This window comes from Telmatherina bonti, assembly GCF_933228915.1.
Source record: "Telmatherina bonti genome assembly, chromosome: 13".
In the NCBI taxonomy this organism is placed as follows: Eukaryota; Metazoa; Chordata; class Actinopteri; order Atheriniformes; family Telmatherinidae; genus Telmatherina; species Telmatherina bonti.
In genome coordinates, this window is record NC_136611.1 from 12,959,685 (window position 1) to 12,981,890 (window position 22,206).

A 22,206-nucleotide genomic window follows, 5' to 3' on the forward strand; every position below is an offset into this window, starting at 1 on the left:
AACCGGAAGTAACGATGGATAAATATTTGCTTTCTGCTGCCGCATGAAACTTAATTTGTCTGCAGTGTCCATTAACTTTACAGCAACCCAGCCAGGTGTATAAATGGTTGTGACTGGATGTATGGAGACCAACCACTTGCTTTCTCATAGAAGAAAAGAAAAAAAAAAAAGGGCGTGGTGCACTCTCCAGTGTCTCGTCCACGTATCAAATTAAATCTGAGGCGGAGACTAACAAGTTTTTTTTATTATTATTATTATTATTATTATTATTAAATAATTTACTGACCAAAACTTGTGGATTTCCTCACAGCGGCTTGAACTAGTTCCTAACATTACAAAGCACATCCTCTTCAAACAGGCTGCAGCCTCTTCGACACAGAGACCACCAATGTCCTGGCAGCCTGAGTTCCCAGAGCTGTCAGACTGGATTAAAGAGGATGGACATAGTAGTGCAACAGATTATTTCATGTTTACACTCGTAAAACCAACCTTAAGGTTTTGATGTTAACAGATGCAAAGCAGACAAAAAAAGAACAATCGGACACAGTGTGTAAACTTTATTGGTCTGAGTGCATGATATGTGCAGGTAAAGGGAGTGCTTTGAGTGCAGCTCAGATTTTTGCCTTTTGCACTAAAAAAATCATGTTCAAATCACGATCATGGGACAGAACTGAGTTTATCAAACAAAGAAAACTGAACCATCACCACTTTGAGCATCCTTGCCTCAAGACTTTGCCTTTTATTAAACTGCAGTTTTGCATTTTTGTCTTTTTCTTACAAAATCATTGTTCTGCTTTTTAGACTACAACAATACACTATAGACAATACATACGGTATTCCATAATATTTTATCTTTTTTATTTGTTAGGTATTTTAATATACTTAAATTATACACTGCTTTCAGTACAATGATTCTACCAGGCTGGCATCAGGACGTTTTTTTGTTTGTTTTTTTTTTTCATTTATTTGTTCATTTTTATTTCTTTTGTTTTTTTGTTTTTTTTTATCTCAAGTCTTGGAACTTAGCTTTTCTGTTAGTTGGGTGAGAATATTTTGTAATACATTGCTTAGCTTTTAACACAACATCAGTAATACTTGATATACTTGAGTGTAAAATGACAGTTGTGCTCCTTGTTGCAGCATTGTCATTAGGCAGCACATGCACAGCCTACAGCACATACCTCTTTTTTTTGTTATACAACTTGCTTTCTTTCATTTTTCCTTTCACAACCGTCCTGAAACACCTAATATCTGCAACTGGTTTCTTAAAAAGCTGACTGACCAGATCAACCCACTCTGACCCTACAAAAGGAGTGGAAATCTTACTGAGTGTCTCTTGGTTTGGTGGCTTTAGATGCTGCGCACACACACACTCTCTCTCTCTCTCTCTCTCTCTCTCTCTCTCTCAAACACACATAAACATACACAAATTGTAACCTCATTGACAAGTGTCCTCAGTCTGAATACAGCAAACACTTTGTATCTGTTGTGAAAGAACAAAACTATTGCACAGTAACTGTCCTCCTAATCAGAGCATGAGACAGTTGTGAAGTTAAACGTGAACAAATAAGCCGCCTCCTCACAGTATGTAAGGCTGTAACAGTGCTTTAGGAGGGAGGAGGTAACATACATATTCCTATCTACTCCTCAGTTAAGTCTTCTTCATCAGTGCTGAAATTTAGAAAAGAAAAAAAGGGAAAAAAAAAAAGCAGCTTTATGGTTAATAAAGTCTACATGGACAGCAACAGGACAGAGTGGTTTCTTGTCACTAAAGGTACGTTTCTTCCTCCAGGAGCTGAGAGGCAACTTCATGCTGCTTAGATCAGTGATGCTGTTAAAAATGTCCAAGTGGAAAAGATGGAGGGGGTGTCAATCCAACTTCATGCCACCAAAGTCCTTCTAGTGTCTCTGATGCCACCCATCTAAGTTGGGAGTAAAGAAGCAAGAGATGAGGTGTTTCTACTGCAGTTTCAGGGAACATGGATAAAAGTCTTGTTGGGAAGTTCAGGTCTCCAAGCTGTCAACCGAGACCCACAGCAGCACATTTCAGTTTCTGGTTCGGCTCAAAGGTGAGGATATGTGTAGGAGGAGAACGGGTGCAACAGATGGAGGAGGAGTTAGGGCTCTACATGTTGAAGCCATAGGCAGGTTGAGCGGGGTACCCTGCAGCAGTAGCAGGGTAGCCATAGCCCGGGTACACTGGCTGAGGAGTCACTGGAGAAGCAGTAGCAGCGGCAGCAGCAGCAGTCAACATCAGCTGCTGGCCTGTCAACACAAATAAACAGAGAATTACATCCCAAAGGCTGCAGCGTGTTTTTTTTTTTTTTGTTTTGTTTTTTTAACACTGCACTTTAGTAATCAGTTATCACACAAAAAAGCAAATGTTTTTCCCATGCCAGTTGGTTATTAGACATTAAAAGTCTCTGCTGCAGGAACTGGAGGCAAGAACATCATGCTATTATTGACAAGAACAGCCTCTGGACTGCCCTTGGAGTCTCTTAACATGGTGCTGTAGTAGCTACTATATTTACATGGATATGTAATCATTTTACAATTCTATGCTAAAGGCTATGTTATTGTAAAATATAAGGTTGTGCAAAATTAATATAAATAGCAAGAAACCCCTTTCTTTAATGTAAAGGTCATTAATCAGGTACATGTACTCAAGTCTCTTTGGGTCATTTAACAAAATCAATCAATCAATAAATAAATAAATAAATACACTAGAAACAAACAGCTCATTTCTTCAATATTGTGAAGAATCCTAAAATCCTTGTGTCCACAATTCCTTTTAGTGCACTCCAAACATTTCATGGAATATAAGTTAGACAAAGACCCATCCTCAGGGAAAAAAAAACAAAAAAATTAATCCAGTAGTTATTGTATAAAGTTGCTAATAGGCAGCCAGATGGATAAATGCTTGCAAAAGCATAACCTCCTTGCCGTAGGTAATAATAGCTTAATCATCTTTCCTGTGACTCACTGAATGAGCTCATAACCAGCTTAATTTAAAAAAAAAAAAAAATAAAAAAAAGGAAAGATTTGAGCCATTTTCACACAATGATCACACATCTAGTTAGGTTTCATTTTAAAAACACAGAAAGTAGTTATTTAATCCAATTCTAACTGAATAAAACAAATTTACATGAGTCTGAAACAGCTACTGCCTGTAAACCTACCAAACACCATTGGCTGAGGTTCTGTCACCTCCTCTTCAGTTTTCCTTTGGCTTTCTGCTTCCTCCAGTTTGTCCACCTGACGGCAACAAAAACAACAGGATAGCTCAGATGTTTCTTGCTCACACCAATCAGAGCCAACAATTCATTTATATATTGTAGGTGATCTGCAAAAATCTTAAAACAAGTGTTTTAGCATGGTTATGCATGTTATCTGTCAACATATTTTGGAAATAGATTTTTTCAGGACACCTACAACATAGTTATTATAATAACAAACAAACTTTATTTAAATGTTTTTTGTTAGTTGTATAAGAACTAAACTCTTATACCTCACATTTGTGGCTGCACTACAGCTTTAAATTTCATGTAAATAAATACTGAGACATGTGACAAGTGAAGTAAATTCATCACATACAATTCTTAGAACATGCAAGACTGGTAACACACTCGAGAACAACCCTAATACAAAAGTTAACAATTAAAGGGTAAGTTCACCCAAATAACAAAAAAAAAAAAAGGTGTGTGTGTTGTTAAGGGCAAAGAAAAAAGACCCTAAATAACAAAAGAAAGAAAAAAGAATTACGATGTGTCGTCCAGGCTGAAATGTTCTTGGACATCATTGATTTGCAGATGTCATCAGTAACAGCCATTTCCATTTGTTTTTGTTTCTAAGTTTATTTTTTATCTTTATATCCAACTCCATAAAAGTTTCTAATAAAAATAGTTTGATTTAAGAAAGGAACAATCACATGTTTATATATATGCAAATTTTTAGTGTCTTAAAAGTTTTTTTTTTTTTTTACATGCAAACAAAATCTACAGGCTACAACAAAAATCACAACACTATGGCTCGGCAGAGAGCATTTCTGTGTGTGTGTGTGTGTGTGTGTGTGTGTGTGTGTGTGTGTGTGTGTGTGAACTGACCCTTTAAAAGTAGGATTATAGTAAATATCAAGGTTACATAAATAAATATTATAAATTGAGTAGAGGAGAAGCTGCATAGTACATGCCTTTATGTTTCTGCTACATTTCCAGCCAGTTGGCATCTGTAAATATGTTGCGTTAACATGCATGGCTGTGAGCAGGCCCTCAACATAGATTCTGAATCAAGGGTCTTTCATTCTGTGGGACCATATCGGGCTGCATGTCAGAGGCTCATAGCTTCAGCTCATCTTTGCCAGGCATTCAGTCTTAGCATACTGAGCTGCTCATAGCGCCGTTCCTCTTAATAACTAAGTGCAAAGAAATAACCAGGCATTGTGCTTTGACCGTAGGGGCAGCTGAAGACAAAAGGTTTCTGATGTAAGTGGAAGCGGCTTAAACAGCGGTGAGGCTAAATCAGTGTGAGTTTCGGTTGAGTTGTAATCACATGGCTGAAAAAACCCTTCTGACAAAGATGTGAAAAGAATAAACAGCACCTGGAAAGAACTTTGCAGTACAAAATAACACATAGTGAATAAATAGAAAATCATTTTTGGAATTAATGTTTGATAATAAATTCCCAGATTAAAATCTGATGAGCTAAAAAAGAGGGAGCAGAATTCACATTATTGTTAGTGTTTGGATCCCTCAGCTAATCCAAGAATTAAATTCAGACCTGCAGTTAGAAACATGGGGATGCATCTAACTAGAAAGGCTTCTTCGCTTCTATTTATTTGAGTTTTCAAGATTTAGCTGAATGGGATTATTACCATTTCTTATTTCACACAGTGGAGTCAAGATTTTTTTTCAAATGCCATTGCGCGCTAGATGCAGCCCCATGACAGAGGAGTTAGAGGGTGAGATGCATCTTCTAGGCCAAGACAGGTTCAACTTAGTTTGGGTTTTAAAATACTCTGACCAGGCTTTTGCTCCAGACGTCGCAGAGTCTAAAGTCAGAGGCTCTCCACTAATTCTAACTTGGTGCTACAATATCAAGCATGAATACAACCAAGACTTAAAGACCTAAAATAAGTCAAAAGGAACCCACTCTCCTTTAATGTTTAATTTCTCTTCAACAGTAAATAACTGTAGAAGTTATTTACAACAGAAAGAGGTTCATTTCCTACAAATGTTGCATCATTTAGCATTAGCCTGTTAGCAAAGATTTTTCATGATTTATTTTCTATTTAGAACACCAAAAAGAAAAGAAAAAAAAAGCAGAATTTTTGCCTTTATTTTTAGTGTCACCAGCTGGAAACTGGCTTCTTCAGGAAGATCCTTTCAAGTCGCGTTTCAGCTGACAAACTTAAAATCTGCTGACGATGAAGTGGAACAAAAGCCTGCAGACTTCTATTACAGCTCTCCAGAGCTAGCTGTGCCATACTCAATCTACAGTCCATGCTAGGTTCCTACATCAGAAACCTACGACATGAGTTACAACAAAAACAGGAAGAACACAGAGATATAAAAAGAGGGCCAGAGACCATCACCTTCGCTGCATATTCATCAACCTGGAAAAAAATCCAAAGAGATGACTGCTCGTGACCACACGTATCTACAGCTCAGCATTTTAGGAGATTACAATGACTACTGGCAGATGCCCTGAACAACCATTTCTCTTTGTCTTCTCTTCCCAGTGCTATCACCCATGTTTGCAACACCTGCAAAGATATTACAAACCACTGTCCACCCATCACCTTTAAAGACAGGTTTTTTGTTGTTTTTTTTTTTTTTTTAACAGGAAATCTGATCATCTAAACATCCATAATTGTGCAACAGAAATTCTGAATTTACTCCTAAATATTTCTAAACTTTTCTATTTAAACAATAGTTAAAAGCAAGCTTTCATGCAGGTCTTCTGCTCTAACCTTTGTGAGGTATTCTCTCATCACTTGGATGAAGTATGGCATGGCAAAGTCCACAATGTTATGCTTCCAAGCAAGCTCCAGCACAACGTCAGGGTGCAGGAGGTCATAGGACGCAAACAAACAGGCAGCAAAGCACTCCTTCCTGCCCTCCTCCAGGAACCACTGGAGCAGAGTCTCTGCCAGTTCAGCATCCTTGGACTCTGCAGCATATAGCATGGCATCCTGGGAAGACAGAAAGGTAGGGGTATTTAAAACGACTGAGTACGAAAAACAAAAGGAAAAGCAAAAACAAGAATAGAGAAATAAAGAGTGCCATCTACTGGAATTAGAGGAAACTTCACACTTGGCAGCACTGTGCTGCTCTTACTTTCTTCTGATGTCATTTGAGGTTCTTCGTTTACCTTGTAGAGTTTGTCCTTCTTGCAGAGCTCCACGCTCTGTCTCCAGCGGTTGTTTCCCTTGTAAAGATAAGCAGCGATGCGCCTGAGCTCAATCAGCTCATGTTTCTCTAACCTCTGCGCCAAGCCAATGGTGTCAAAGTTATCATATGCATCGATTGATGCTCTCAGGCCCTATGGAGAAACACACACATTTAAATTACACTTACGATTCAGAGAAGACAGGAACCACAAAGCAGAAATCAGTCTAATAGTCATAAAAGTGTGTAAACTACAGAATCAAATATCAAATACTCTACAGTACGAGGGACGTAAATAGTTTAAAATATTCTTACATGTTGACTGTAAAACAACTAAACACACTGAAACAAACAGTTACTGGTACCTAAAGGAGTCATAACCTGGTTTTTCATGTCTCCACTGTCCTCTAAATGTTTTTAAATAATTATTTAAAAAAACTTATTAAACCAGAAAAAAATTAAAAAGTGCTTTTTCTGTGCCTTTATTCATAATCAAACTTTTCTTGTGAGATTTCATGCAAGATTTTGAAAAATAAATATGTTAGTTGAAATAATGTTACTGGGGTGCGCGCTGATTGATTGCTGGAAGTCCAGCGCCGGAACGGGGGTGGGCCCAGTATGTTCAATGCTAAAAACAACTAGTGATAGCAAGCTAACCCGACAGCAGCAGCTTTCTGAATTCCCTCTCTCATCTCTCTCATTATCTCATTTAACTTGGTAAAAATCTACGGAGCAGTGATCATAGCAGTAACCTACAGACCTGGTAGTCTTCCTCTTCTGTCAGCAGGTTGTTTAGAGCCTCATTAACAGACTTGTTGTTATGATTCTGGACAGACCTCAAATAAGGCTTTACCAGTTTCAGCTGGTTCACCTGAGGAAGCAAAAACAAACCCATTCATAACAGCAGGTTGAGCGCTCTATGTAGAAAATAGTCAATTATATTAATAAACTTATTTTACAGGTTGACCGTGCAGTTTGTTACCTTGCTAAAATAGCTGACCGCTCTGCTATGGTCCAGCCGAGGAGACAGAATAGTCAGCAAGTCATTCAGTAGGAGCGGCTTGTACTCCAGGTAGAAGGAAAGAGATTTATAGTACAACTCCACATTGGCAACCTAAAAGCCAAAAAAACAGCATACATGTTTACACGATTATTGTTTGTGTAAAAAAAAAAAACCAGTTCAATCACTTCAAAAATATTTGTGTCAACCTTGGCAATGATATCTTTAAAGAGCCCTTCTTTCCATGCATTTGTCGGATGACTCATCATAGTGATGATGGCGTTGTCATACTCCTCGTATTTATCGTACAGGAAAACCAGCTCTGCCCATAAATGAGACTGCTCAGCTGCACGAAGAACCTGGTTAACGCAGAAAACAAAAAAAAAAAAGTTTAGTTAAATTCAAGGACAGAAAATATATCAACTTTAGAGAAAAAGAAACAATTAACTTCACATATTTTCATACTTCTGAGTTAAAATGAATGTTTTTCAATATGGCAAAAGGACCCAAAGAGACAACTTTATGCAACTGTTGAAAGAAGTTACACATTTTCAAAGACTAAACATCCCACTATTCCACTCTTTTCAGGAGTTTCTAGATGTAGTGTGTTGGCATGACTGAAGGTAGGAGGACAGATAACAGCAAACAGTTATTAAAGCATTACAACATGGTCAGAGACATTACTCTCCTCAAAGTGTGCTGACTAGAAGTGGAAATCTTGCAACAAATTGTAGAGGTTGTAACACAGATGCAAAATTCTTAAATCCTGAGAACACAGAGGCGCAAACACCCACCTTTGGGATATTAACTCTGGACCAGAAGAGCTCCAGGTGCTCCCTCATCTTCTGTGGCTTAAACTTTGAGTAAAGGATGGCGAGCTCAGTGAACATGCCCATGTGGGCACGCTCCAAACCCAGAGCCGCCTCCAGCAGAGCAATGAGTTCCTCAAAGTACCCGCGGTCCTGATAGTAGCTGATCAGGTCCTCCAGCTCATCTGCGTGGATCACGATGTGAAGGCCGCAGATCTGCGCCAGCCGGAACTCCTCCCCATCCACACATGCAAAGCAAACCTGTTGATACCAAGCAGAAAAACAGGCACAACATCCTTTAGCACTTCGTCTTGGTTATAGATTTATCTTATTTTTTTGCTTTTCTTGGTTGCGGTTTTTATTTGTATTAGTTGATCTCAGTCACCTCGTCTTTCTAATTCATTGTCACTGCTTTAAATTATAACATGGATGTTTTAACAGCATAAGAATTTAGTAAAGATCTAACAAAAGTGTCCCCAGAATTAAAAAAAAGAAAACGACAATTTTCTTAAATTTGACCCAGGACTGCCTTTCTAAGAGCCAAATTATTTACAAATATAAATAAGCTAAATGTGCTCAGATATATATATCATATACGGTATCTGTTATAATTTAACCCTTTAGCTACGTTGCTACATATCAGTTACCTCCTTCCACGTTCGTGTGCTGTTTGCTTTTCTAGCGCTGTCCACAGCTGCCTGGTACTCTCCAAGGTGGACTAATGTAGAAGCAAGTCGGGCAAAGTTGGACACGTTGTTGTACAAGAGTTTGGCTGCTTCATACATGCCGTCCTCATAACATCTATCGCCCACCTGAGGAGAGTGATACCATTTTAGATCAATATGTAGTTTGCTAAACCAAAATGCACAATCTGGCTCAGCTGCATGATCTTTGACTCCATGTAGACAGACCAAAACCAAAGCAGGTTTGGAAGCATGAGCAAAAAACCTTTACGCAGCACTACACTTCTTTCATTTCTCAGAACCGCCACCAACTTGCAGCCGTGGGATGTTTTTCTTACCTGTTGTATGTGAGCATTATTTGGGCCACTGACAAACTCTTCCAGCTCGGCCAAGCGGTTTGTTTTAGCTAAGGCAAAGATCAGCTCCGTCTCCACGTATGACTCTCTGGCTTTCTTCCGAGCCATCTGCAGGAACTTCACCAAGTCTTCCCAATTATCTGCAAAATGCAAACAAAATGTTTGAGATCAGCCAAGATCGACCACACAAAAAAAAGACAAGCATGCAGCAGAGATTTGTTGCAAAGCTAAACCTTACTATTCTTGCTGGCTGCGTTGACTACCTCCATGTAAGCCGACGGGTCGACGGCTTTAATATAGGAGTCAATGGCCTCCTTGACCAGGTCTCTGTGCAGCTGAGCTCGGGCTAACTGGCTCCACACTGCCGGCTCATTACAGCGCTCAGCAAACTCATAGGCACGATCCAAGTTCCCTATGTGCTCTATCAATACCTGCGGGAATTAGCAAAGTAGAGAACTGCATTATTTCAACCAAAACTGTCACTTGATTTGATCAAATACAAGTAGTGAATTTACATATTAACAGCTATGTTTTGATGTCTATTTCCTGCTACAGACACACCAACATATCTACTGAAACTTGTACTCAAAACTAGAGACCTATCAGTGTTCTGTACTACAGTATAGCACTTGCAATAACCTGAGAATTGTCCCATCACTTCTGATTTCTGCTCAACTTGAGAAAATCCCTATTTTACCTGTATGGCAGAAGTGTTGACATCAAACTTCTTGAAAATAGCAAACGCCTCCTCAAAGAGCTCATTGCTGATGGCAATATTTGCAATATCAGGAGCATCATAGTTGTCTAGCCGGTTGATGTACTCCATCACACGTGTGCGGTCAGCCTTGATAGCTGTCAAAATCAGCAGATTCTGGAGGTTTCTGGAGAAAATAGAAAGGGAAAGAGAGAAAGGGGAAAAAGTAAGAATTATTCGAATCACAGTTGGAATTTAAGGGCCTACTTCATGTTAATCTGGAAAGATTGTGAAGCTGAGGTATCCGCGTTCAGCACCTGTGTTCACTGAAGACGGAGTTATCCAGGACAATTTTCTCCAGAAGCTCAATCAACTCATTCGGCAAGTCTGCAGTCATGAAGGCCTTCACTGTAACAGATACTTCCTCTGGATCTTGGGTCTCAGACAGAGCTGTCTGCACCACCTGACGGAGGATTTAATGGACGAGTTAAGTAGGAAAACAGTTCTCATTTGCGGTCGCTTCTGGAGAAGAACACAAGAAACCAAACCTGGTCGATGAGTTGTCTCCTGAAAGGGTTGTTTTCTTCTAACACATTCGCCCAAAGCTCAGGATCTTTTCGCCGTACCAGATATCGAGCTTCACTCTTGAATAACGAGTTCTCGTTGCACACCTGAGGAGAATATATTTATGGTAAATAGTTTAAACAAGCCTCTTCTGTATAGTTCACGTAAATGCTGTGTGAGATGATCTACACACTTTGATGAGGTCCAGGTCACACTGTCCTCTCTCATAAGCCACACAGGCCAAGTGGGGGTCTCTCTTCTCACAGTAGCGTCCGACCACTGCGCTGTCATAGAAGGGGTTCTCCTTTAGGAAGCGCTCTGGTGTATTGTTGCTGTCAATATAGATCTTGGCCAGGGCATTGTGGGTAGCAGGCTCCTCACATCCTTCATGGATACGTGACTCCAACCACGGCAACAGAAGTTTCAGCCTGATGAGACAGAGACAAAATTTCTAAATACAAATTCTTATGGTGACCCTGTGGTGTAAAATAAACTGCATGCCTCGGAAAAACAACACAGACTCACAATAACATTTGAGAACTAATTCCCTTGAAGAATACAGTTAAAAAGAAACAGATAAAAGAATTTTATTAAGTGTGTTTTACTTAAATATTCTGCTTTTGTTCTGAATATTTTTGGCATGTATGACTGCCTTTTTGTTGATTATCTGCACCCCAAGTGCCACCAACACCAGCATTAAATAAGTGTTGAGAAAAGCTCCTAACTCTGTAATGCAGAATAACACCACTAGATGGTAGTATTGTGCCATTCAGATACAACCTCCATTCTCCAAGTTTTTATCTCTGCACTCTGTTAATTTCATATTTGTTGATACAGAAAGGGGAACAGCTTATCTGTCTTGCATCACTGAGGCATCCATGAAAGATGTCTGCAAACAGTTCGTCGAGACATGTGATGATTCTTTTGTGCCAAAAATCCAAATATTTACTTTAACTTTACACCAACAAACTGAAGAGTATGCACAGAGCACAACAGAAATTTTCAGCCAACATACTTTCTTTTTTTTTAATTATTATTATTATATCAGCATTTCAGTCACTTCTGTTGTGTCTATATCTTTATTCATGAAGAACACATGTCAATAAATCCATTTAATTAAAAAAAAGAAATGGAGTAGATTTGTAGATTTCAGATTAGATCTTTTAGGTTAGTATTTAATTTTAACACTGTGGTTTGTAAAAACCTGGTCTAAATTGTAGCTGATCCCTTCTGTAAATACTGGAAAAACTGTAAGAGATGGTTTAAACATGGCCCAAACATGTTTAACACCTATAAGTGTTCCCCTTTACACACCAACACGGTACTTACACAAATCAGTAAAAACATGAAAACAAACTCCCCAAATGCTGTGAGAATCAAGTTTCTGCTCCTAAAGAAGCACAAAAGAGTTGGTGGTCTCTGATACTGGGACACAGATCACATCTTTTGGATCTTGTGTGTTATAAGATGGAGCATCTTTGGATTCAATTTTGTCCCAGTGCATCTTGTGGATGCTTTACAGCATCTGGAGAATTTAGAGGCAGACTTAAAGCTTTTGTGTCCTCAAAGTTTTCTTTAGTAGTTCCTGATCAGTTCCATCATGGGATGGGTGTGTGTGGTCTAAAGGTTTACTGTGCCTTGAAAAACTTGGATGCTCTACAACAGAACATTGAAAATGTAATGACATTTAACATGTTTTTAATGTTTTAGAATGCAGCATTTACCAGGTCACTTGGAGCACAAATAATTTCATGTTAATACATACAGATTCAGCTTAAAAAATGCAAATCTATTCATCATTTAGACTTACCTGTTCCTCTTCTCCACCTCCTCCACCAGCTCATCAGTGGAAAACTGACCTCGCACTACCATGATCAGGTTCTTAATTACATCCTCAGAACAGTCTACGTCCAACAAACCACCAATCACCACTGGCAAACGACTGGGATTCACCTGAAAGCAGCCCATAAGAATGTAGCACAATTAAAGAGAAGCCTATATCAGACAGAAACCAGTTGTGCATTACATTTGGCTTGTAGGTTCTTTTTTTATTGTTATTCATTCTCTTACTTTCTGTACATAGATCTCAATGTATTTCTGCAGATTATTGCGGTAGAGGTAGAGCACCAGGTCATGGACGAAGTCAAAGCGATCACACACAATGATAAGAGGAAGCTGGTCTGTTAGCTTAGCCTCCTGTTGACAGCCGAAAGAGAATATTATGAACTTGTGATCAACTGCATGCGTGTAATGCTTATAGCAATAATAATAATAATAAACAACATTAAGTCTTTTTACCTTGAGGAAGTTTTTAACTCTTTCTGGATCATAGCAGTTGCTCTCTCTACAGATTCTCTCCACCTCCTTGATCTGACCCGTCTTACAGGCAGCCTGGATGTATTTAAAGTGAACGTCAGGCTCCTGGCTAAAATTCACGATCGACCCCAGGAAGTAAAACAAGCCTTAAAAAAGAGATTGCAGATGAAGAAAGGAACAATAAACTCTCTCTTATAACCTAAAAACTGCAAAAAAAAAAAGAGGCAGATTTTAATCCAACATGGCCCCAAGTAGGAACACCAGCACACATACCTTCATAACTCTTGAAGGATTCAAAGAGCTCAACCAATGCCTGCGTTCCCAGCTGCTCGTGATATTTGGATGCTACCTGGACACACAACTGCAGGTTCTGCCTGATATTAGCCGACAGCATCGCCCTCAAACACTCTAAGGAGTCTTCGACTGACAAGGAGCCAAAAAAGTTCACCAGCCACTATATGACAAACCAGATTAAGAAAAGAAAACAGAAAAAGTGAGGCACTGCGTAAGCTAAACAACAAGGAGAGAAAAGCTGTGGGTTCAAACAGCAATGATATACGACGACATAACAATAAAAAATGAGCCTCTTCCAGTGGAGTGGTGTTCACAAGCATGATCGCACTTCTATAAGCGTACCTCAGGGTTAAGCAGATGCGTGTGCACCACGGCTCGTTTGATATCATACAGGTCAGTGTAGTGTTCGAGAGCTCTCTGCAGCAGTCCTGCCTTCTCACACAGCTGAGCGACATGGGCACGGTCATACTGTGTAAACATCTGGTTCCCCAGGATGGCATCTGCCACCTAAAATGTTCAGAAATACATGAATAATTTTTAATATTACAAAGCATCTTTGCAGTGGTTAAAAAACAGTCACACTGCAGCCTTTGGCTATTTATACCGTGCTCCGTCAGTGCCTGCAAAGAAACCAGTGAAGGAGACAATAGTTGACGATAAATGAGTGAAAGAAAACCTTCAAGTTCGCTGCAATGTCAACTTGCATTCGTTATTTTCCATTTTTTCATCATAACAATCCATCAATTTTCACTTTTCTTTTGTACTTTGGGATAAAATAAATCAAAATTTATTTAGGAGGCACTTGTCATAAAAAAGCAGCTCAAAGTACTTTATAAAATAAAAACAAGTATTTTTATATTCAAAACCTTTACACACAACTATTAAAACATCAGAGTTCAAAAACACACCTGATTAAACTCTCTCTCTCTCTCTCTCTCTCTCTCTCTCTCTCTCTCTCTCTCTCTCTCTCTCTCTCTCTCACACTCACACTCACACTCACACACACACACACACACACACACACACACACACACACACACTCATCGTACTCACATCTACACGGTACACATAAACAACCCCGCCACACGTCCCCCCAGATTTCTTTGCACAGACATAATCTTTAGCTTCTAATTTCTGTCTTTTTAACTGAATAACATCAAAATAAAAAAAAGGACAAACATCTGCATATGCATTAGATATGCATATGAGAACTACTGAGTCAGGTTTAGGGGAAGATCAGAGTTTGCGAGTAAATTGGACAAACTGTCACGTTCAACTAGCTGCTTTTTTCTACTATGCATTAAATAATATTCTCCATGTACACGTCTACATTGGCTCTTCTATCCTTGGTGCAAATAATATAGTTAGCTACTGACACTTGGGTGTACATAGCCTCTGTATGAATTTTATTAACAGGCTTTGTTTATTGCAATCAGTGGAGACATACAAGTCAGTTGTTCACCTGGGGTGCGTGTATCAAGTTCATCTCCAGCAGACGTGTCTGTAAGTGTCCCTCGGCTGGGCGGTTGTTCTTCAAGGCATCCAACAAGAAGGAGGTGCACTGCTGAATTAAGCTCCCCTCCATGAAAACATCAACAATCTATGAAAAGAAAGAGAATAATGAAACAGTAAGTAGGAAAAAACAAAGTTTGGAAAATGAAGGAATTTTATTTTATTTTATTTACAACCAACTGAAGTAGGGTTTGAATAAGCGTGCAAAGTCACATTACTAAACCCCACAGACCAAACATCCAGATGTATTCACTTTTTAATATTTAACAGCATCCGTGGAGTCAACAGCTGAGTAGAAACAGAGGTCTTAACTTCCACCGTTTCATCCGCCTCTGCTTGAAACAGAGCAGAGCAGTGATGTGGCTCTAAAAGGAGGGAGTCACTGACGCAGTGAATTCCTGGCATTACTGCCACATCTGGAATAACACAGTCAGAGGCTCCTACACTGGGCACTTTGTGCATTTGCGTGCATATACGCTGGTAAACACACGGATGTATTTTTAAAAAGGATGGCACATGGTGGGATAAGGTTGTTTGTCTTCAGTATAAGAGTTAGTGATGCTAATGTCTGCATAACCTGGTTGATGTTGGCCAGCGGCTCCTCATCTTGGACCAGCATCTGGGCAAACTGCAGTCCCTGATCTGGATTCACACGCATCACATTTCTCAGCAGAAACACCCAGTCTGGGGTGAAGCCCACCTACAGAAACACAGGAGGGGTGAAAATAAAATTCTTCCTGAAGCTCTCACAGTAATTTTCTATTTATTATGGTATTAATGAAAAAATAGAGGTTTTGAAATGTAAGTGTATGGAGTCATTTTTCTACACATCATAAATTAGACAAAAAAAAAAAAGGAGATTTCAGAGTTGTTGATTACCTTTTTAGCATACAACACTATTTTCTGGAACTGTCCAGTCTCTGCAAAGCACTGAATGACCTTGTTTGGGACATTAGCTCTGAGGAAGACGCTAAGAGCGAGCGTTGGGTCAGAGGCTTTCACCAGGTCTCCCAGCTCCTCTGAACACTCCAGCTGCAACACAGTCCATCAGTTTATCGTCATAAAGGTGCTAAAAATAATAATGTAGACGATAAGTTTGGGACTTTATTCATTATTAATTCTATAAAACTAAATACAAACACAGCGGAATGTAATTATGTTGCATTTGGCTCCCAGAAAAAAAAAGAAAAAAGCCTACAGAAATTAGAAAAATCAGGTGGCGTAGATGTTTATAAATAATAGTTACAGATATAGTTACATAAAGCACTTTATTAGTTAACCCACAAATATGAGGTAACTCTTCATTCCCTGTAATGCTTCATCCTACCTTGTCCTCCTTCAGCCATTTCTCCAGTAGCTGCTTGCGACCCTGCTGCAGGACAGGCCTGCACAGCTCCAGAGACTCAAACTTGTTGAGCTGGCCCTGGTCCAAAAGAATACCAAAATACTGCAAAAGCGGAGAGGCCTGACCCGGCTGGGCTGGGACACTCTGAAACTTGTGGATGGTTTCTGCTGTTCGCAGGATACCCTGAGGGGAGGGAAGAAGGCGCACAAAGGAGGAATTATTAGTTGAGGAAAAAACAAGGGAGCAGAATCATTTTGAAGAATTTCATGGTTGTTAAACCACAAATAGTTTTAAAAAGTATCTGCATAATGTGCAAAAAAAAAAAAAAAAAAAAACTTCTCGTGTGCAGGTAGTGTACATCAAAACGTGTAAATCTACAGCAAACAGAGACCGGCACACCTTGGGTGCTGATGCAGCAACTTTTGCAGCTTCTGAATAGCTTCCCTGGGCAAATAGTGTGTTGAATTTCCTGGCAAAAAGCTCCTCTGCTCCTGCAAGATTTGACCTAACAGCCATCCTCAAGGCTAGATCAGGGTTTTGCAAGACATTTGTGGCATAGTTGACAATGTTTTCCTCTTCAACACACACTGACAGAACCTATAAAGAAAAATAAATCACCATATAAAACACAGCTATATGCGAGTTAACAAGGTACAGCAGCTATTAAAGGAAATATGCAAATTCTGAATATCTTTAGTTTAGATTTAAGCACAGCAGGACAAAATAATACATTTTCTTAGCTCTCATGCCAATTTGTTTTATGGCAAAAAAAACCCATTAATTAAATACTGCTTTTTTTCCTCACCTGTCCTTTCTTGTTGACACCAATGATCCCCGAGGTGGTTTCATGAGGGGCAGTGACAAAAATGGTCTCTGCACTGATTCGGTTCATGTAGATACACACTCCAGACTCCAGGTCATACAGGTGAATATAGCCATACTTTGTGATCAAATATATCACACCATGCTTACTGCCAATCTAAAGGGGGGGGGCAGCGAGATCACTTAAGCATTCAGAAGTCATACATAAACCAACAAAAGCTAATGAGTATCGGGTCCGTCTTTACCTGCATAGCTACAGGAAAGTCTGTCTGCGCCTCTGGTGGGAAGAAAACATCCACTGCTTTCTTAGTAAATGGCTGGTTTCCTGTTGCTGGTTGGCCAACTTCAATGATGTGCAACTAGAAAAAGAATCTCCAAATTAATTGTCCCAGTAAAGCAAAAAAAGAAAAGCATCAATAAACCTTTCTTGCCTACCTATTTTGAGATATTTGCAGTCCAATAAACCTTAACCAGTTTCTAAGATTTCAGCTGAATAACTTGCATATTCAAGAAATTTGTTCAGGGGTTAAATAAAGAGAGATATGAAATTACAATCTAACGGCCCTCACCTTTCCTCCGGCCTGTGAACGAACAGCAAAGCAGAAGAGAGTGGAAGGTTTGGCATTTCCTTCCACTTTGAACTCCCCAAAGGCAGCAGCATGACCCTCAATGGGTTGGGAGACTTTTCTGTCAACAGAATACAGCTGCATCGCCCCAACAACACGGTTTTGCTGCAGGACAAAACAAAAGTGGATTTATTTCAGTTTGAAGACATTTCTGTTGTTAAAGGTCAACATATTTCACAACAGACTTGTTTATCATCCTTCTACTTTGGAGTAATAGTTTATATGCAGTGTATGTATGCAAAAGCATAGTTTAGTCAGTAAAATGACTGGACAGTGAAGTAATGACTTGTATATGGTTACAGGAACCATATCCAGTTAGTTTTTGGAAATATGCCATTTCATTTCCTAGACATTAAGGTTTCTACTTTAAACCATTTTTTTGCAAGTTTCTGACAAACTCACAGCAAAAAAAAAACCAAACATATATTTCGATGCTTTCCGTCTTACAGGATGTTTTCTAGTAAATATCATGAGCTGTGCCAACACAGAGCAGTACTGTTCTTTTTAAACCATTCTGATCAAGAAAGGGAAAGAGTTTGTGGTCACTGGCATTAAACAAAATAGTTTATATTTGAATGAGTTATTCTGTGTGATACTTTTCTGGACATTTTATTAGCAGAACTTAACACCACAGTGCACAACAGCAAACATTTTCATTGAAATGGTTTCAAGATTTGAAATACATAACATATTATCAATGAGAAGAGTATGTTAAGTGACAGGTGAGCTACTTGACCCCCACCTCTTGAATCTCCACCTCTGACTCTGGTTCTTATTCAGATCAAATTATATATCAATTTTATACACAAAAATCCAAGCTGCCAACAACAAAGTGACAAACTCAAAGGTTCACAATTTTAGAATTTCATTTCAGTAAAGTTGCTGGGTTTCTTTTTTTTTTTTCCCTAAAACTAAAATAAAAAAAAACAGTTCGAGGCCAAAGCTAAATCTGAAGCAGTTCCTTCTGTTGGTGTGTTTAACAGAGTTCATGCTCCAGAACCTAAAAACTGGTACAACACCAGAGCCAACTCTGTAGAGCAAAGAACTGCTTATGTTTTTGGCTGGGGGTCACATTATGGACATCACAATACTAGCTAAACATAAAGAATATCAGGTTTACATCAATTTAAAACAAAGAAAATCTCAATTTAAGACAGAATAATAAAACAAACTAAGATGCAACATGGATCTAAAGAGAAAGCAGCAGAGGAAGAAAATAAACTCAGAGTTCCTCTTATTTTCCTACTGTTTTCTATTACCAGTTGTATCTGTGAATGCTGCCTGATGCACCATAAAGCAGCATTCACAATCACGGTTTGTAGCTGAATTTGTAAACACCATTGGCAGCTATGATCATCAACACGGCTACTGTCAATGCTGTGTTGGTCAGTATCCACATAAAGCTGAAAAGAACTGAGTTGAATTCTAACATCATTACTCGTCATTTTTTGTGATGTTAAACTGCCTCCCTGCACTGGTTAAAAACATTCAGATACACTTTAGGAATAACAGAACATGTACTGACAGACATTTAAAATGATGTAACTACATGGTTTTGAAGTATCTCCCTGGTTTTGGACAACCAGAACAGTTCTTTAGTTAAAACCAACGTAGAACTAGTTCTACCACTGAAACAGCACTGGAGTCACTTGTGTCAAATAATGGCGGGTACATCCATCTTTTATATGCAGTCTGTGACTATGACCCATTTCTGCACAAAAGTCCCATACAAAGCTCACATTAAGACACATGAAGAGAGGACCCTCCCAAGACTGGTTCACAGACTTTTTTTTTTTCTTTTTTTTTCTTAAAGGTGATAAACACCTCTTACACTTTTCTGATAGTTTTTCCTTTATACTAAGAGACAATGCTACTGAAGACAAGATCAAACAGGGCAGCTAAAACTTATTTTTTCTGCAAATTGTCAACAACTATAATATTTCTAGACATCAAAACATCCTTTTTGTTGGCTTTTAGAAAGCTGATGAACAGAGGAAGAGAAAGACAAAAAAAAAAAAAAAGTCATCTTGGATTTTGCTCAGTGAAGCTGCAGCTCAGAGATCGGACTGAAATTCCTTTCAAAGACATTTTTCTGTCACATGCTCTTCTCCTGTATGAGGCATGAGTATACATGCTCGTGAGAGTTCATACCTGCGCGGAAATCCCGATCAGCAGCAACCACTTCTGTTGCTCATCAGTTCTGTAGTTAATGATCTGACATCCCGCCAGACTGGCATGCCGATCAAACACTTTGCTTGGTTGGGAATCCCCCTCCATGCTCCAGTGGTAGACGGCAGTATCCGTTACCAAGGCAACGGTGTTTACTGATATCCACTTCCAGAACAAGACCTCCTCGGACATAGTGTGAGCCTTCATCTTACTCTTCATCTCAATGTTGAAGATCTGCAGTGTCTTGGCAGCTGAGTAGAGGTAAACAAATAGAAAGGGGAGGTGAGAAGGACCAGCAGGCTGATGTTTTATTTAGTTTTTACTATCAACACCTATTGATATGGTGAAACTAGCTAAAGTAATTGTCACCCTCCACTCAGATGAAGAACCAGGTGATGTTTCAGATAAAATTATATAATTTTTTAAATGGTAACTGAAACTCCCTGAAAAGCATGACGGGTAATAAATACAAGGCAGCACCACCCTGTGGACAATAACCAAGCTGAGACTTGCACTTGGATTCAACTGACCAGCAGCTACACAGAGCAGATGGCGGCGCTGAGAAAGGTCATAATGGCTGCCTGTTGCTGAGCCATAATCATGTTTATGTGCTCTGGAATATAACTGCTAGTCCTCCATGTGACCAGTTGTAACCTCCACTTACCAATAAACCCACAACAAAACAAACAGGTGAGGTAATGAATGAGTCCAGTGAAGACTGGAGCTGTTGTACAAACGACCAACAGCACACACAAACTTTATGATACATTAATGGCTTTCCTTCTGTCCAGCAAGGAAAGATCTGAACATCAATATGGCTGCTGGCACGCATTCACACAGGCCTGCAAAGACCCACACAGTCCCCCGGCTTTTTCACTGAGTAAAATCAGATGATGCATACCAAACATCCATTCTACCAGCATAAAGCCAAGTCATGCCAACACGTGTAGTTCTCATAAAAGAAGTGTGTATGCCAGCAGGTTTGATCAAACTAGAGTTTAAAGGTGGTAAAAGTTGTAGAATGTCGTCTCAATTATGATTATTTAGTGGTCAAAATGGCTCTCCATACTTAGGAGGGACATGGGGGAGGCTTTTATGAGAGACATGGCTACTGTGTCATCACAACAGAGTGCCAGACAGGCAGGCAAGCAGACAGAAAGCAACTCACCGTCTGAGAATTGACAGACAGCAAGGGAGAAAAAGCAAAGTGTCAATCAGGTAAGAAAGAGAAGACAAAGATAGGCCACAAGGAAAGAGCAAACGGGGAGGGTTGGTGTCTTCAAAGGGGGAAGGGAAGGAGAGAGAAAGCATTACAGGCAAATCATCCTAATCAGCATTTGCGTTGGTGCTTTAAGGGCAAGACACCATGACAAACAATCAATCTGCACAACCAATTTAGTACATTGAGGCAATAAATGTGAGTGCATGCTACATCTTTAAAACACTGACAGGCCATTGGGTATCACGTGGCTGTGGCATTCCCACAAAACTTGTGGTTTGCTAAATCTGTTCAAACTAAAGACAAATAAACAGACAGGATGCAGACTTCAATCTGGGAATTTAAACAGCAATAATAACCCAAGTGTTGGCTTAAAGCCACCATTAACAAAAGCAAACTATTTTTTCTCTCAATAACACAGTATTTTTTTATTTATCAGCTAGTGATGTGTCTGAATATGTTTGACTGTATGCGTCACCACATTACCTTTTAAGGCAATGACCTTGCTGGCGGGGTTCATGATCGCGCTGTCAGCAGATATCGGTCTCCTTATTGGGTTGGTGGGGTCCGACATGTCCACAATCACCACCTGATTCTGCTCCCCCACCTTCTCTCTGATGCAGATAAACTTGTCTGACTCCATGGTCAGATAACTGAAGCCAATGTTTGCTGGGTTCACACCCAGATTCTGCAACTGGAAATAGAGAGAAATAAAAACTTAGAAGCAGCAACCATTTTCTTCTTGGAGATGGCTGTAGTCTATGCCAGCAGACACTGGCCAAGAGGTGGTGAAGGCAGGATGCTAGGCAGCTTGCAGAGAAGGAATAAAATATCAGGGACACAGGATTTTGCTTTGCAGTCCGACTAGAATTCAGCCATACCCATTTGATATTACAGATTAATCATTTTTAATGAAGCAAACAAACAAAATTAACCAGTGTACAGAACAAAAAGTCTCTGTTCACACAGCTAGTGACAACATTTGTATGTTGAAGATAACGGCAAAGGTCAAAAGTTTGGGACCTAAAATCACACTGGTAGAGTTAAAAGAACAGATGATGCTAGTATAAGAAACAAAATAAAGGGAAACGACAACTACAGCCTGGATCTGATCATGGGAATCATCAACAGTTACAGATGCTTCTCAGAGGTTGCCTTATACAAAACATTTATACTTCTTTTGATCTAGTATAGTGTTCCAATACATACTATTAACCACTAGATAACTGCTGTCATAAAAGAAAAAAAAGGTTCTTATAAAACCTCGCAAGGCAGCCTTTAAGACTTAAAATACACAGTTGTGGCACAGGACTGGTGCCTTTCTCATCAGGTCAAACTTAGAAAAAAGATTTACAATATAAATTAGGTTTTATAGGGTTAAATATAAGGACAAACTATAGCATCTATAAAT

The 22,206-nt window shown here is 39.3% G+C and overlaps 1 protein-coding gene across 4 annotated transcripts in view; it reads right to left on the reverse strand.

Moving 5' to 3' along the window:
• Positions 1-554: 554 nt before the first annotated feature.
• The window catches only part of cltcl1 (clathrin, heavy chain-like 1), a 28,055-nt gene continuing 6,403 nt past the window's right edge, over positions 555-22,206 (reverse strand). The window contains exons 2-33 of one of the 4 annotated variants that reach the window (XR_013771537.1): positions 21,282-21,489; positions 19,559-19,827; positions 17,351-17,512; positions 17,027-17,140; positions 16,765-16,938; positions 16,359-16,556; positions 15,942-16,142; positions 15,494-15,646; positions 15,192-15,314; positions 14,565-14,702; positions 13,445-13,609; positions 13,082-13,262; positions 12,791-12,954; positions 12,563-12,688; positions 12,303-12,445; positions 10,686-10,920; positions 10,477-10,599; positions 10,246-10,391; positions 9,932-10,115; positions 9,473-9,665; positions 9,217-9,374; positions 8,843-9,007; positions 8,181-8,456; positions 7,596-7,745; positions 7,369-7,500; positions 7,147-7,257; positions 6,370-6,540; positions 5,969-6,190; positions 5,712-5,761; positions 5,585-5,611; positions 3,180-3,255; positions 2,202-2,265 (exon numbers count right to left, since the gene is read on the reverse strand). Coding sequence is in view for 3 of the 4 variants with exons in the window: in XM_079251132.1 (XP_079107258.1) it covers positions 2,126-2,265; positions 3,180-3,255; positions 5,585-5,611; positions 5,969-6,190; positions 6,370-6,540; positions 7,147-7,257; positions 7,369-7,500; positions 7,596-7,745; positions 8,181-8,456; positions 8,843-9,007; positions 9,217-9,374; positions 9,473-9,665; positions 9,932-10,115; positions 10,246-10,391; positions 10,477-10,599; positions 10,686-10,920; positions 12,303-12,445; positions 12,563-12,688; positions 12,791-12,954; positions 13,082-13,262; positions 13,445-13,609; positions 14,565-14,702; positions 15,192-15,314; positions 15,494-15,646; positions 15,942-16,142; positions 16,359-16,556; positions 16,765-16,938; positions 17,027-17,140; positions 17,351-17,512; positions 19,559-19,827; positions 21,282-21,489 (5,028 nt within the window). In the remaining variant the exon portion in view is untranslated. Of the gene's footprint in view, positions 2,266-3,179; positions 3,256-5,584; positions 5,612-5,711; positions 5,762-5,968; positions 6,191-6,369; positions 6,541-7,146; positions 7,258-7,368; positions 7,501-7,595; positions 7,746-8,180; positions 8,457-8,842; positions 9,008-9,216; positions 9,375-9,472; positions 9,666-9,931; positions 10,116-10,245; positions 10,392-10,476; positions 10,600-10,685; positions 10,921-12,302; positions 12,446-12,562; positions 12,689-12,790; positions 12,955-13,081; positions 13,263-13,444; positions 13,610-14,564; positions 14,703-15,191; positions 15,315-15,493; positions 15,647-15,941; positions 16,143-16,358; positions 16,557-16,764; positions 16,939-17,026; positions 17,141-17,350; positions 17,513-19,558; positions 19,828-21,281; positions 21,490-22,206 lie in introns of all 4 variants that reach the window. The other 3 variants (XM_079251133.1, XM_079251132.1, XM_079251134.1) reach the window with 3 other exon arrangements.